The sequence below is a fragment of the Anolis carolinensis genome, chromosome 5 (assembly GCF_035594765.1).
Source record: "Anolis carolinensis isolate JA03-04 chromosome 5, rAnoCar3.1.pri, whole genome shotgun sequence".
Classification (NCBI taxonomy): domain Eukaryota; kingdom Metazoa; phylum Chordata; class Lepidosauria; order Squamata; family Dactyloidae; genus Anolis; species Anolis carolinensis.
In genome coordinates this window covers 15,219,026-15,234,946 of record NC_085845.1, presented here as the reverse complement: position 1 = coordinate 15,234,946, position 15,921 = coordinate 15,219,026, and the positions used below count along the sequence as shown (strand labels likewise).

Genomic DNA, 15,921 nt, shown 5'->3' with positions numbered 1-15,921 from the left:
CCCAGCATTATGATTTTCATCACAATCACCATGATGCATGCAATCCCATATATACATACTTGAAAATAAAAATTATTCAGTTAATTTTAAGAAATGCAAATAATCTAAAGATGATTTGATTCTGGTCAAGGTTTTCAAATGCTCATTGTGATCTACTGAAAGTCAACCCCCCTTAGATAGCCTGCAGTTGGAGTAGATGTGTAATCCAGTGCTAAACCAATGTGTTAATTTAGCTGTGGTAGGAAGATGCTATGTATCCAAATTAGGATTGCCAAGTGGCATTTTAATAGGCCGGGCTGTGGCACAGGCTGGTTAGCAGCCAGCTGCAACAAATCACTCTCACCAAGAGGTCACAAGTTCGAGGCCAGCCCCTGCCTGCGTTTGCCTCTGTCTCTGTTCTATGTTATGGCATTAAATGTTTGCCTTACATGTGTGCAATATGATCCGCCCTTTCGGGGTGAGAAGGGTGGAATATAAATAATGTAAATAAATAAATAAATAGGGATATCCCTTATTTGAACACTCATGTAGAGATTAGCAGGTGTCCCATATTATTAATGATGTCCCCTATTCGAAAGTTGGAAAGTTTTTCCTTTAACATTGACTGAACTGAATGCCAAAATAAAACCCCACATTTTGGGGTGTGTGGGCCCCTCATAAAAACAGAAATGTGTGCATCATAGAATTTATGAATGTGAATAATAATATGTAATTTTATAGCGAAATATGTGACTAAGTAAACTGAAATCACGACTTTAACTGGCATTTAAGTAGAACACAAACTTGTTAATCGCCACTTCCTGCATGTCATGAATTTTGAGTGTCCCTCATTGCTATTTTGGAAAACTGGCAGCACTAGCCCTAGAGCATACTGCTGTCAAGTGAATGGCTTCAACATCCCCAACATGTCATTGAGCTCATTCTTTTAAAAGTAATCCCTTTTTCTGCACATTAGGCTGCAAAGGTTGCTGTTATAATCAGCTATCTTTTGGCTCTTCTGTTCACTTTCTTGCAAGTTGCTAGGCAACTAACTTGAAACTGAGCACGGAGCAATGGAGAAGACTAGGAACCATCTTGAGATGTATCTGGCAATTGTCGGAAATTGGTGATCACTGTAATTAAGTACTGAGGTGATCCACCTATGCCCTCATTGAAGCCTTGGCTGACAACTGTGAGTTGACCCTTCCCTTTCTTGCACGCAATGTGGCAGCATTGCGTATCTGGTTCAAGAGTTTTTGATAGAGCTAAGTAATCTCTGAGTGTTTGGCTAGAAGGCCTCTAGGTTGTTGCTTTTCAACTTTTTAAGAGCCTAATTGCACTACATTGTTATTTATTTATTTATTTATTTATTTATTTACAGTATTTATATTCCGCCCTTCTCACCCCGAAGGGGACTCAGGGCGGATTACAATGAACACATTTATGGCAAACATTCAATGCCAGCAGACAAACAACATATATAGACAGACACAGAGGCATTTAACATTTTTTTTCCTGCTTCACGATTCCGGCCACAGGGGGAGCTGTTGCTTCACTGTCCACTAGTGGCTGTACTTCCTCATTCCTTTCCTCGTGTTTTGCTGGCAGTTTTTTATGATGTTGTAAATTAGTTAAATTAGCCTCCCGCATAAAGTGTACCTAAATTTCCCTACTTGACAGATGCAACTGTCTTTCGGGGCTGCATAAGTCAACAGCAAGCCGGGCTATTTAATGGTAGGGGGCTTAACCCGACTCGGGCTTCGAACTCATGACCTCTTGGTCAGTAGTGATTTATTGCAGCTGGTTACTAGCCAGCTGCGCCACAGCCCGGCCCGCTATATTCCACTTTAACTGTCATGGCAACATCCTATGGAATCCTGAGATTTGCAGTTCATGGAGAGGAAATTATAATTCTCATACAGAGAACTCTTGGATCTCACTTAAGTGCAAACCACAGAATTTCACAGGATGTTGCCATTGCACTTAAAGTGGAATATATCACTATAATAGTGCCGTGTCATAAAGTGTTTAGACCTCAACTCCCAGAAGCCCCAGCCACCATGACCAATAGTTTGGTATTCTGGGAATTGGGTTATCAAAAACAGGAGGACCAAAGGTTCAGGACAAGTGCTGCAGGGAATGCTGCCTTGAATCTCATCACAGGAGAAAGGGCAGAACACGAGGGAAAGCAAGAGGATCCAGGGTGATGTTTTCCTTGCGGCAAAAGAATGCAAGAAACTTAATGGGGCACCCTCTTTCTAGGTGTTCTCCTTCCCACACTTCAAACAGATTGGGTAAACAGAATCAGCACCTTAGTGCCCTAAAAAAAACCCCATGTGTGTTCACTCTCTTAACTTCATGTCATATAATTAACTAGAAGCCTGCAGCAATTTTAATATTGCATATGAACCTTGGGAAACTTCTGCTGTGCTGTTTGATGGAAGTAAACATGATAGCTGCAAGCCACAGCTTAGTGCCATATCTTTTTAATCAGGTTGGGTCAACTTAACTTTTGAAAAATTGCTAACTCTGGGTCACTGGAGGTGGTGGAAACTCTTTCAGGGCACAGGCTGACATTGTACATACACACATATTTACACAGATGTTGCAGCTTTGGAAAAGAAACTGCCTGTGGGCTTACTAGGGACATCTGGTTCATCCCTGTGGGAACTTCGTGATAAACTAGATGGGCCTTTGATATGTTTCACTTAGACACTTACATTCTTAGGTATCTTGCAGCACCTGTTTTATGTGCTCAGCCTAAAACAGCCTATAGCCAGAACTATAGTCATAAGGCTCTGGTAGTCATATGTTTGAATAGTTTGACCAGCAGGGCAATGCACAATCTTAAAAGGTGCTTCCTTGGGTATATCATTCATAGGCTCTTTTGATGTAGTTTTCAACTCCTTGAATTGCATGTGGAAGTTAATATATAACAGTCATAGTATTACTAAAGATGAAATACCTAAATTATAAAATCTTTACTACTTATTGTTGTTGTTGTTCTTTTAGACAAAACCCTACTGAGAGATTGGGAAATCTGAAGAATGGCATCCATGATATTAAGAGGCACAGGTACAGAAAGAGCAAGTCACGAGTTCACATTTGGTCTTCTTGCACTATATTATTGCTTCTTTTTCTCCTAACTTTCCTGTTAAGGCTCTGAGATAAGAGGAGGCAACATTTAGCCCCAGGGCTACATTGAAGCTCTGACCTAGTTTCAAAAGCCCACGGCAAGTGATTGGGTCCCATCGCTGAGAAGAGCAGACAGTGTTGAATGGAGAGGAAACGCAAGGGAGAAAGGACCATAGGAAAAGGGCAAAAAGGGAGGAAGGAAGGAGGGAGAGAAAGGAAAGGTGGGGTTGGTAAAATGAAAGAGCAACATAAGACAGACGAAAGCAAAAAATGAAGATGGCGGGAAGAGAAAAGGGAGCAGCTTTGACCACTGTTGACATGTGGTCCCTGACATATGTTTCCCATCTCTGCTGCAAAGGCAGAGCATCCCTTATCCATAATTCCAAGATCTGAAATACTCCAAAATTGTCGATATGGGTGGCTGAGAGAGTGTCACCTTTTGCATTTAGATAGTTCAAAGTAACAAACTTTGTTCCATATAAGGTAAAGGTAAAGGTTTTCCCCTGACGTTAAATCCAGTCATGTCTGACTCTGGGAGTTGGTGCTCATCTCCATTTCTAAGCCGAAGAGCCGGCATTGTCTGTAGACACCTCCAAGGTCATGTGGCCGGCATGACTGCATGGAGCGCTGTTACCTTCCCACCAGAGCAGTACCTATTGATCTACTCACATTGACATGTTTTCGAACTGCTAGGTTGGCAGGAGCTGGAGCTAACAGTGACCGCTCACGCCATTCCCGGGGATTGAACCTGGGACCTTTCGGTCTCCAGCTCAGTGCTTTAACACACTTTGCCACTGGGGCTCCTTGTTCCATATACTATATTAAAATATAGTGTGCAAAATTGCCGTCAGGTTTTGTGTATGGGATGTATATGAAACATAAATGAATTTCACATTTAGAGTTGGGTCCCGTTTCCAAAATATTATGTATATGCAAGTAGCCCATTTAAAAAAAAAAAATCAACATCTCGAACAGTTTATATTCCAAACATTTTAGAAAAGGGATACTTGACCTATATTATGGAATGGGGTTAATTTTCCACAGATACATTTTTCACCTAACACTCTAATTGTTTCATTGTGGATTATTTGTTTGTTTGTTCTTTAAACATTCTTTTTAGGTGGTTGAATGGATTTAATTGGGAAGGACTCAAGGCAAGGAAGTTGTCTTCACCTTTAAAAAGAGAGGTACTGAACCAGCAATACTATGTATTTGAAACCGCTCCATTTGGGGAGGTGAGGTGGGGTGGAGATATGAAACAAGTAGAAACCACACACCCTCACACTCTTCCCACTGTCACACTTCCAGCATACCTATTTCCCTTTTAAGAACAATGAGTTCCAATATTAAGGAAGGAGCCCACGTCACAATTGCAATGGTTGCTGAAAGTATGCTTAGGATGGTGTCCCTGACATCAGAGCTTACTTTCTGAGGCTGGAATTTCACTAAGATTGCAGAGAGGGTTTTCCAATTAATCTTGTGTCCCAAGCATGCATCTCCAAGGACAGAAGATTGCTGCCTAACAGTTTTGAATTAATCAATTAATTACTTGCGCAGGTTTAAGTACCTTTTGCAATTTTGAGAACTTCTGTGTGAGCAGTAATAGGAGAAGTCTTGGAGCATAGTGCTAGGCTGAATGAGAGATATCTTATAGTAGGAGAAAAATATATGGTAGGAGAAAAATTATAATGCGCCATCGAATGTAATGCACACCTCAGTTTTGAAGGTTAACATTACAAAAATGGATTTGACCTTGAATGTAATGCATTTTGATGGTTCACATTACAAAAAATGGATTTGACCTCAAATGTAATGCACCCACAAGTACAGGCATCTGATGTCAGAATGAATGAGGCCATTTGGGAAGCCACATCCCTATGTCAGGCTGCATCTGCACACGATTCCCAACTGGTCTTGTTCACAAGGCTTTCAAAACTGATGGGGGCATGGGGTGGAAGACTTTGTGAATGAGACCAGTTGGGAACCAGATGGGATTGAGCCTGGGGTGAGGAGGGTGAGACAGCTTAGCAGCAGGAATGACTGGGTCAACAGCCAGGCTCTCCTCATGCTTCTCCGGATGCCATGGAGCCCTCAGGTTGCTGGCACTACTGGAAATAGCCTCTTTGCACCCCAGATCTCCTTGTTTGGCCTTCAGTTGTTCAAGGGTCTTCTGGGCCTTTTCACACAGGGTTTATGTGCGCAATTCTAACGTGCCATCAAATCTAATGTGCACCTCAATTGTGGCAATGTAATTTAGCTCAGGAAGATGAGCATTCAACTGGAGTAAACATAGTAAGTCAAGGGTTGTATCTCTGCACTACAGCACACACTTTGCATGCTAATGATCACATGTTTAGTCTTTGTTAGCTCCAAATACAGCTATGGGGAAGGCTTACTTGAAATTCTGGAAATACAAACAAAAACTGAATGGGATTGACCAATGGTATAATTTTCTTCATGCTGTCCAAGATTCTTTGATTCAAACCCATACTTTTGAGATTTACATACACCATTTATCACCCATTTACTACATATACCACATTTACCATAGCCTTAGTGTTTACCATATTCCTTCTGTTTGCTCAGGGGTATATTGTCTGAAATTAAATAACTGAAGAAGAAATACTTAAAATAACATTTTTTTTAAATTTGCCTCTCTTGCAAATTTTAGCTTTCAGGACCAATGGATTACAGCTACTTCGACAGATACCCACCTGACCAGGGAATCCCACCAGATGAACTTTCAGGCTGGGATAAAGATTTCTAAGAAAAGAAAATCATTGGAGGAGTTCATCTGTACTAACAATATATGTATGTTAAGATCCCAACTTGGGTGCATTCAAAACTGCAGGACTTCAGCATTTAAAAGTCAAGTGGATGTGGATCACACCAGGTTCTTCCATGTACCTTCAACAGCATGAAGTATTTGTTTGCAATTGGGATGGACAACTTGTGGTTCTTCAAACATTGTTGGACTACATCTCCCATCATTATTTGTCATTGACTTTGCTGGTGGGAGGTGCAGCTTAACGATATTGAGAACTGGCTACAAATTGCTCACTTCTCTTCTATAGTAATATAACCTATGAAGAATGGGACCGAGGAGGCAAAAAAACTGGAAGCATCCCTTCAATTAAAAACAGAATCCTTAATCTGGTTTAGAGATATGCGATGAATTACTTACAACAGCATTTTTGCCTGACTTGGGGCTTGTCTACACGGTCTACAAAAGTCATATTCACCTCTTAGTGGCTCTTCCTGACACAAAAGGTCTGTGACTATTCATTTGTAATGCGTTTCTTTGAACTTGTGTAAACAAGCCCTTGCTTTGCATAAAATGCCACTGGGCATAACCCATAGGTGAGGAAGGAAGGAACATGAAGAAGATGCTGTAAAGAGAGAAGCATTCTGAATATGCAGTGGCAATGTCCTTGTGCAGGGGATAATACGGATTGGCTGGTTCCTGTTGTTTGTTTCAACTAGAGTATTACCATTGAATTACTTTATGAATTGTAAAGCAACACATATAAACCCCACCCGTTCAATGGGACTCTCTGGTTGAAACTAACACTTGGATTTAATCCTTTCTTCTTGTCATTCTACAGGGTAAATCCTATACTTATAAGTGTTATACTTCTGAAAATTTAAATGTGCCCTTCTTTCCTTCCTTCCCCATGTGTACTTAGAACATGAAACAATCCCTTCCACTTCCAACTAGAATCTCAGTTATGAGAGAATGAATTTTTCCACTTGGATAGCCCCCTCTTCAAGTAGCTGCTAAGTTTTTTTAACCTGAATTTTGTAAAGATTTGAACATAGATTTATTAAATCTCTTCCTGTATATATGTAGGCTATTGCAGTTTTAAAAAAGCAAGGTGTGAATACAGCAGACACATATTTAAAAGTGTGTGTTATACAGGTATGATTTTCAGGCAACCTGGTTCCAGCTCCTTTTTGAATATATCCTTAGAGATTAGTTTGGGCTGCCATTTAGCTGTTTTAGCAGTACAAAGAGCCTAGATATGGTAACCTAAAGGCCTGTCTAATCTTGAAAACTAAGCCCTGTTTACTTAGCTCTTGGATGGGAGGCCGCCAGTAGATACCATACTGTAGGCTATTTTTCAGAAAAACTGGCAAACACCTCTTAGTATTTTTGCCTAGAAAGGCCTATGAAATTCATAGGATCACCGTAAAGTTAACATTTTATTTGAAGGCATGTCCACACACACTCATACTCAATCTTTTCTCAAACTCGTTTATGTGTGTTATAGCTTAGCTGTGAGCATTCAACCTCTAGGGCTGCCTAGCAAGCCAAACATAAAAAGTGAAAAAAACTCAACTAAACTAGAAATGCCTGGAAGTTTTTCAGGTTTTGAGAAAAGCGGATGGCTTTGGTGAGTGTATGTTAAACAGTGCAATCCTCTAAAAGGTCAATTGCCTCTCTTGGAAGAATCCATGAGGCAATCAATATCAAAGATTTATTATGATCAACAGATCAGATAAATCAATTGATACCATTTTTATCAGAGAAAAGGACAATATGGGATAGTTGGCCATAAAAATAGCCCCAGGGCAACATGGCTGCAATTTACCCAAGAGACCATATTACTTGACAGATTTTTTACCAAGGACTTTAGGTTGTTAATTGGATGGGGTTGGAGATATTGACCAGAATTTTGCTGATTAGTCCCAACTACAGTAGATAAATTGGAAAATGGTCAGTCAACATGTAAGCAAACCCAAAGAGTGAGTCCATTCTTATTTTTGTTGTGTACCTTCAAGTTATTTCTGATTTATGGAAACCCTAAGGCAAGTCTATCATGGGGCCTTCATGGTGAGATTTGTCCAAAGAGGATTGAAATGACTTTCCCAAGTTCACCCACCTGGTTTCCATGGCTAAGTGGGGATTCAAACTGGTCTCCCAGAGTCCTAAGTTGGATCTACACATACCCAGATATTCCAAGGTAAATTGAAGTTGCCCCACTGAAACCTGAAAGTGTTCCAGATGTCCGGTCATGTCAAGGGTGCTGTGTCATTGACCAAAATTAGTTCTCTTGCAGAGGCTTGCTGGCAATATCCCTTTTCCTGACCACATGGCAGGGTGAAGGAGTTGCTTGTGGCCAATGACACAGTGGTGGGTCTCCTGGACTCGTGGAGACTTGATTGGTCCAGATCCCATCCAATCCAACAGTCCACACCTCCAAAACAGTAGGATCACTTCAGAGCTTCCTGGAAGGAAATCAAGTTTTTCCTTCTACAAGATTAATGACTTCTGTGAAAATCCAGCCATATGGCATGTGGTCTCTCTGCACTAGTGGAAAGTTGAGCAAACTTCATTTCATCCGTGTAGGCATGGCCCTAGTCCAACATGCAAACCATCAACTATGCTGGCTCTTAGGATCTACTGTAGTTGGGGCTAATAGCAAGACCCAAAAAGAAGTGGGGACCCTTAACAGATTTAAATTGCTTGCTTAGAGGAATGATCAAATGGAATCAGTTACCCCAAGAACTGATAGACACCAATAGGAAATACCAAAGACTGTATGCTGTCTTAATAGTTATTTCATTTTAGTGTACATCACCTATATTTTGTGCCCTGTTTTTAGAACTTACCAAATGTAAAAGCTGTAAAATCTTTATAAAATCAAGGTTCCCCGCAATTGATTTGTATATATGCACAGTTTTTGTATATGGTGGCTGTATTTTTTAAACGAGAAAGTATATGGTGGTTTTACGGCACAGATTGCTACTATATAGAGATGGGGAAATGTCTTTGCTCTTTTTGAATCAGCTGTTAAACGCATTAACTTCTTAGTTAATAAACCTATTACACCCTATTCTTTTCAGTACTAGTATGTATTTTCCAACATTGTTATATGTAACATGCCACAATCTGATCACCGTCATGTTGGTGAATCCTCCATATGCATTCACTTGAGTGGTGTTGCTACATAAATGTGTGACTTGTGGAGGGAAAGGGCTGTGAAGAATGTGTATAGCTGTGCAGAAATGATACAGAATTGGATGTTCAGCTATGCAGCCTGGATTATTCAGGAGACTCAGAAGCTCCATCCCATGTGTCTAGATCATGAGAGCTGGAGGTACACATCACTGTTTGCCTGGGCAATTTTGATATGAAGGAGTTAAACCAGGCAACAGATCAGGAGCGAAGGGATTTTTTTTGCACTTTACTTTATGGAGAGTTTTCTGGAAACCAAATTACAATGGTGTTGGTTGGGTCTGGAGTAAATAGCGAATCAGCCTGTGCCCCTCCCCCCCCCCCCACACCCCATCCATTTACACATTTTGTTATTACTCTTTGTCCCTTTCTCACCTTTTCTACCTTTCTCTCCTCATTTCCTAATCTCTATTTTCTCATGAACTGTCTTCCCCTTTAGTGTCTCTCACACAGGCCCCATCTATACTGCTGTATATTAAGCTTCTTTTATGAATATCAAGCTGGATTATACTTTTAGGAAGTTAGATTTTTCTTTCATATTATTTCATGCCCATCATATCCCTAGTTACTGGTTGTTGAGGTTGGTTTGATACACTTTTACAATTTTTTATACCCTGCTGTTTTTTAATTGTTTTAATTAAACTGTTATATGTTATTATGTTTTTAACTATGTTTTAGCTGGTAAACGTTGTTGTTTGCTCTGGGCTTGGTCCCACATGTAAGCCACCCCGAGTCCCTTTGGGGAGATGGTGGTGGAGTATAAAAAATGAAGTTGTTATTATTATTATTATTATTGACAAAATGACGTTGTATGACATAGCAAACAAGATAGATATGCTGGATTTCGTATCACAAAATCACAAGTCGAACACTTCCCAAGTGTCTAGGACTGTGTGATGTATTTTCGGATGATGCACGCAGATCCCAGTAGGGTGGCCTTTTGCAGTTGGCAGATCGTAATTTTGTCAATGTCTATTGTTTCAAATGCCAGCTGAGATCTTTTGGCACGGCACCCAATGTGTCCATCACCACTGGGACCACCTGTACTGGTTTCTGCCAGAGTCTTTGAAGTTCAATCTTGAGGTCCTGATAGCGGCTGAGTTTTTCCTGTTGTTTTTCGTCAATGCGACTGTCACCTGGGATGGCAACATCAATGATCCAAACCTTTTTCTTTTCCACAACTGTGATGTCTGGTGTGTTGTGTTCCAGAACTTTGTCAGTCTGGATTCGGAAGTCCCACAGTATCTTTGCGTGCTCATTTTCCAATACTTTTGCAGGTTTGTGATTCCACCAGTTCTTTACTGCTAGGAGGTGGTACTTGAGGCATAAGTTCCAGTGAATCATTTGTGCCACATAGTTGTGCCTCTGTTTGTAGTCTGTCTGTGCGATTTTCTTACAGCAACTGATTAATGGTTTCGTCAGCTTCCTTGCACAGTCTGCATTTTGGGTCATCAGCTGATTTTTCGATCTTGGCCTTAATTGCATTTGTTCTGATGGCTTGCTCCTGGGCTGCAAGGATCAGGCCTTCTGTCTCCTTCTTCAGGGTCCCATTCGTGAGCCATAACCAGGTATTATTATTATTATTATTATTATTATTATTATTATTATTATTATTATCATTATTATTATTTATTATTATTAAACAGTGTAGATGGGACCACAATTAGGTCCTAAAAAGTGGTTAGCTTCCTGGGAATAAAAGCCACACTGGCTTGCTGATGTCCAGCATGGCCTCTGCAGCCATTTCCAATGTTTCCAATGAAATCTTAGCAATTCTGCTGGTAAACAATATGCACAGCTTCTGTGTGCCAGAAGATATAAACACTTGATTTAAGCATAAGCAGCAGCTGTGGGAAGTCACAAAGGTTACAAAATGGCAAGAGTGGGGTACTGTATGTTGCCCATCTCCAAGCATGAAATTAAAAGACACAAAGGTAACAACAGTCAGTAGTACATGGTGGGAGGATGCAAGAGCGGGCCTTCTCTGCTAAAGCACATCAGCTTTGGAATATTCTGCCCTCAGAAGCACAGTTGGCACCAATGCCAACATCATTTCAACATAGCTTTTTATTAAAGCCTTCAGGGTCTAATTTATTTTATCCAACTGATGGGCATACATCAAAGATCAAAGCTGCTCTGAACTCTCCTTGGAAGCCAAGAGGACCAAACTGAGGCTGTACCATGAGAAGAGATGATTCACTGGAAGAGACGATAAGACTTGGTAAAATTACAGTGACCACATTCCAGATGGATACACTCAAAGAAGATCTGAATAGGGCTGTTAAGGCTAGGGTGGTTTGGAGATCTCTCATTTATAGTGTGCCCATAAGTGGAAGTCAACTATCATAAAGATAGATGGGGAAGGCATCTATCAAGAACAACATTTTTTTCATGTCAAGAGTGACTTGAGAAACTGCAAGTCTCTAGTGTGAGAGAATTGGCTGTCTATAAGGACGGATTTTTGATGTTTTATCATCCTTGTGGGAGGCTTTTCTCATGTCCCCGTATGGAGCTGGAGCTGATAGAGGGAGCTCATCTGCACTCTCCCCGGGTTGAATTCAAACCAACAACCTTCAGGTCTGCAACCCAACCTTCAAGTCATCAGTCCTGCCGGCACAAGGGTTTAACCCACTACACCATCAGGGGCTCCAAGAACAACAATGAAGAGTTGCCTCAAAAACCATTTCCATGGACAGGGAGTTTTCAGTGCTGAAATTCAGTATTTTAAACAGGAGGCCTCATACTACCCTTAGTTAATTTGGTGCTTTTTCAGGGCAATTATTTCCAAGCCATTGGCATTTTGGCATAATATTGTCATCTTACATGCAATACAGGAAAAGTCAGAATACAGTCTAAGAAGCTGGAACAGATCCTTTAAATCAGTCCTAAAAGCAATGGGATGTGATAGACATACTTCAGGGGGAAAATTATAGTATTGAAACTCTTTAATATTACCCATACACCCTTAAGACCAAGGTGCAATTCAGAATAAACCAGAATAAACCAGAATGTCAAAATCCAAATAAATGTAAGCACCCCAGTGCTTATAATGAAATGGAAATGATGCAATAAAACACAAAACTTCAGCCTGAGCTTCAATTACCATACTTATTTCATAGGGCAGGGGAATCCATATTTCAGGTATGAGCCCAGAACAAGTTGAATGGGAAGCAATCTTTCTGGAATATAAGTGTTATAATTGGAAAGCTATCTTTGGAGGTTTTGCGGTTTCTTTGAAGGTTTTGTGGCTTGTTGCATCACTCCCTTCTATTCATGTGTGACTTTACCTATGAATTTGGTTGTTTTATCTATTCAGACATTGCCTTTTTGGGCTCTTATCCAGAAAATTCTAAATAGGTGCCAGAATGTGGTTTCTGCAGCCATTTTGAGGCTTGTTGCATCGTACTTGCTAGTTAAGTCTAACTGGGACATTTGGTTGGTTTCGTGACTTGGGTTTTTTTTTTGTTATAAAATGCCCTTACATCCTATTTCAGTTTTAATCTAGTCTTTTTACAAGTTTGTACTCCATCTTTTCCTGAAGACACATCAAGGACTATGTGAAGTCGTGTTCTTTCTTTTAATGAGAATTCCTTTTCAATCCTTTCTTCGTATCTCTGTTTACCAAGCACATGCAGAGTTCTTCCTCAAATTTAAAAGTTCTGTTTATCTGAATATTTTTGGATGTTTACTAGCTGACACGTGTGACAACAACTGTAATAGAACTCTTGGTTTGGAAGTAGGAAGGGAATTAAGGACTCAAATCATTTCAAAAATGTTATTAGGGAGTGAAATGCAATGATCAGTGAAGAATGTATTCGGATTAAAATTGATGGGGCTGTTCTGCTGAAAGTTACTAATAACATCCAAGATGCCTTTTAAAGAATGTAACTACATGTAGCATATCAAAAAAAGTTTCCATGCCTTTGTTTATCACACAGTTTTGAGTAACATACTAACATGATGACAACTGCATTTTTTAAAAAATGAACTACAGTAGAGTTTCACTTATCCAACGTTCTGGATTATCCAACACATTTTTGTAGTCAATGTTTTCAATACATCGTGATATTTTGGTGCTAAATTCGTAAATACAGTAATTACTACATAGTGTTACTGCCTATTGAACTACTTTTTCTGTCAAATTTGTTGTATAACATGATGTTTTGGTGCTTAATTTCTAAAATCATAACCTAATTTGATGTTTAATAGACTTCTTCTTAATGTCTCCTTATTATCCAACATATTCGCTTATCCAACGTTCTGCCAGCCCATTTATGTTGGATAAGTGAGACTCTACTGTATTTTGAACTTTACAGTTTTTTTACCAAAATATTTTAAGAAGTCAATTATGCCTTTAAAATCAAGGAAATTATTGCTATGTAAATAGTATGGAGGCTGAAAACAGTTTTTTGGGGAAGCAATTACTTTAGTTTTGTGTCAACCAGCTTTTTATACTTTACTGGAAATAGTTTGGCTACAGGGTTTTTTCTCTTGGTTGAAAAGAACAAAAGATATGATAGCTTGGGTTCCATAATAATGTTCTTTACAATCCAAAAGTAACACCTACCATTGCATCTGGAAGTGAATTGAAAGCCAAAGCCGACTTTATATGGAGTGCAGGTGTCATTTGTTCCCAGTGGGAGAAACACCCCACAGATGGAGATCAGGGCTCTGCAGAAAATCTGTGGGTAATTCAGACACTTCTGTGAAGGATGGCTCACTCTTGCTAAGCGAATGCGGGGAGCAACTGCAAACCACTTGCATAGCTGTGGTTCATCCTTAGTCACCAAGCCGACAGACTTAAGCATCCAGAATCAGCAGAGAAACCCCAACGGCCTTATATTAGCTTATATTCTTTTATAAGGTGACAAAATGCGATCTTTCTCTTTAAAGGCCAAACATCTGTTCCATGTTTCTCTCAGCCAAGCAATGTTTTCTTGGCAAGGTTATACATGCAGCTTCAGATACAAACCAATGTTGGGAGTTTATATCTTCCAACATTAGGGGAAAAGTCTGTGATAAAAAAAAACTCTGCACTTGTCGAGAATATAGGGGTGGGAAGTTGTGCCAATCATCACCATTAACTCCAAAAACAATATTCCCCAAAGGGTTATTTATTAAACCTAGTGTCATCAGGTGCCATCTTTGGGAAACAGCCAAGGCCTAGGCAATGCTGACCTCCTTTAAAAATGATGTTTTTTCTGGCATGTTAATGGGTGTAGAGTGATTGGGACTAGCAATTAACATGATTTTGATTTTCCACAATGCCCCTCACATAATGCTATTACCAATAGAGGCTCAAGAGATTTTTCTACTTGGAGGGAGCACAGCTGTCAATTCCCTACACGCAGTAGAGCCGACACCTTTAACTTCTTGCTTTACCATTCAAATATGAACACCTGCCTCTGCCTTTACAATCCTGCCTGAAGCAGTCCCATTTCACTGTCCAATGCAGGTAAGAGTGCTGTTACTGCAGTAACACACTGCTGCTGGTTCAACCTTAGAAGTTACTTTTATCAACCTGGAGAAGAGACAATTCCAATGAGTACCATGGCCTACTGAAGAGCTTCCCAGAAGCATTGAGCACAAAATGTAGGTGGTTGTCCACTGTTTTGCTCCTGGAGCAGAAAACTGGACAAAAGTTGTGACTATTAAAAATCTCACAAGTAGCAAAAACAACAGCCTGTGCTAATACCTCTTGCAGGCAAAACTGGATGATTTGAAATGCCATTGTGATTGGGTAACAATGACAACTCTAACCAGAATGTGCATGCATTAGGTAAAAAAAATAGCATAGAATTTTAGCCTTGTTGGTACAATGCTACAGTGCTTATGAAAAATGTTTTGGTGGTTATGTCTAACTACAGAGACATTTTTATAAATAATTAATTTCTCGTGCACACAAAAAAAATGGTTATGGGAATGTTTGGGTTGCCAAAAAAAGGTAAAATGGAATTTTCACGTTGATTTGCCCATAGAATATATGAAGAGAGAGTCCCAGTCCATCAACAATCAGTTGGCTTCAGTGTATCTTCCTATGCTCCCCTCCTTGATATAGATGTTATTGTCTGTAGTCTCAAAGGAGGATGCTTAAGTCTGTGTTTACTGCATATTTGCAATATTTATTTGTGGCATCTTTGGTCAGCTTTGGCATGTGATAGGATCTTGTTTGTGTGCCCAATTTGGGACAATCCTTCTTGAGCAGTGGTTCTCAACCTGGGGTCCCCAGATGTTTTTGCCTACAACTGCCAGAAACCCAGCCAGTTTACTAGCTGTTAGGATTTCTGGGAGTTGAAGGGCAAAAACATCTGGGGACCCCAGGTTGAGAACCACTGCTCTTGAAGAACCTTGAAGGTATAGGCAACAAGGATCACACCAAACCTAGAGGCCTCATTCTCACATGGCAGAGGAATGACAAAAATACTTCTACCTACGGGGTGTCCTGCAATGGTCACTCTAGGTCAACTCAGTAAACAGGTGGGGGCAAGCTGATTTCCCTCAATCGACAGGTGACTTGGCCAATGATAGGATTTGAATTCATCCTTGGCCAAGCTGTTTCAGGTGTAGCTACTCAATCCATGGCATTTTTTCGTTCCATCAAAGGGTATCTATTTTTATTTTGTCTGAGTAGAGCCAGTAATCTTCTTCGCTGGATCTGCCATTAAGAAGGGAGAGCCTCTCACCATGCGTTGCCCATTAGGCTTCAGGCCTTTTCAGCTGTTCATGATCAGAAATAAGATGGCATTTAGACCCTGGGAAATGTTTGCACAAAACTTTATAGGTTCAGAAAATATTTCACCGAAGGAGCTCTGCTTTGTATGCCAGCAAGCCATTGCGCAAAGGGTTTT

General features: G+C 40.1%; 1 protein-coding gene across 1 annotated transcript in view; it reads left to right on the top strand.

Annotated features, from left to right (window-relative positions):
• The window catches only part of prkg2 (protein kinase cGMP-dependent 2), an 80,961-nt gene extending 72,010 nt beyond the window's left edge, over positions 1-8,951 (top strand). The window contains exons 17-19 of the mRNA XM_062981517.1: positions 2,992-3,054; positions 4,235-4,301; positions 5,786-8,951. Of these exons, the coding sequence (XP_062837587.1) occupies positions 2,992-3,054; positions 4,235-4,301; positions 5,786-5,881 (226 nt within the window). The 3' untranslated portion in view covers positions 5,882-8,951. The remainder of the gene's footprint in view (positions 1-2,991; positions 3,055-4,234; positions 4,302-5,785) is intronic.
• The last annotated feature ends 6,970 nt before the right edge of the window (positions 8,952-15,921 follow it).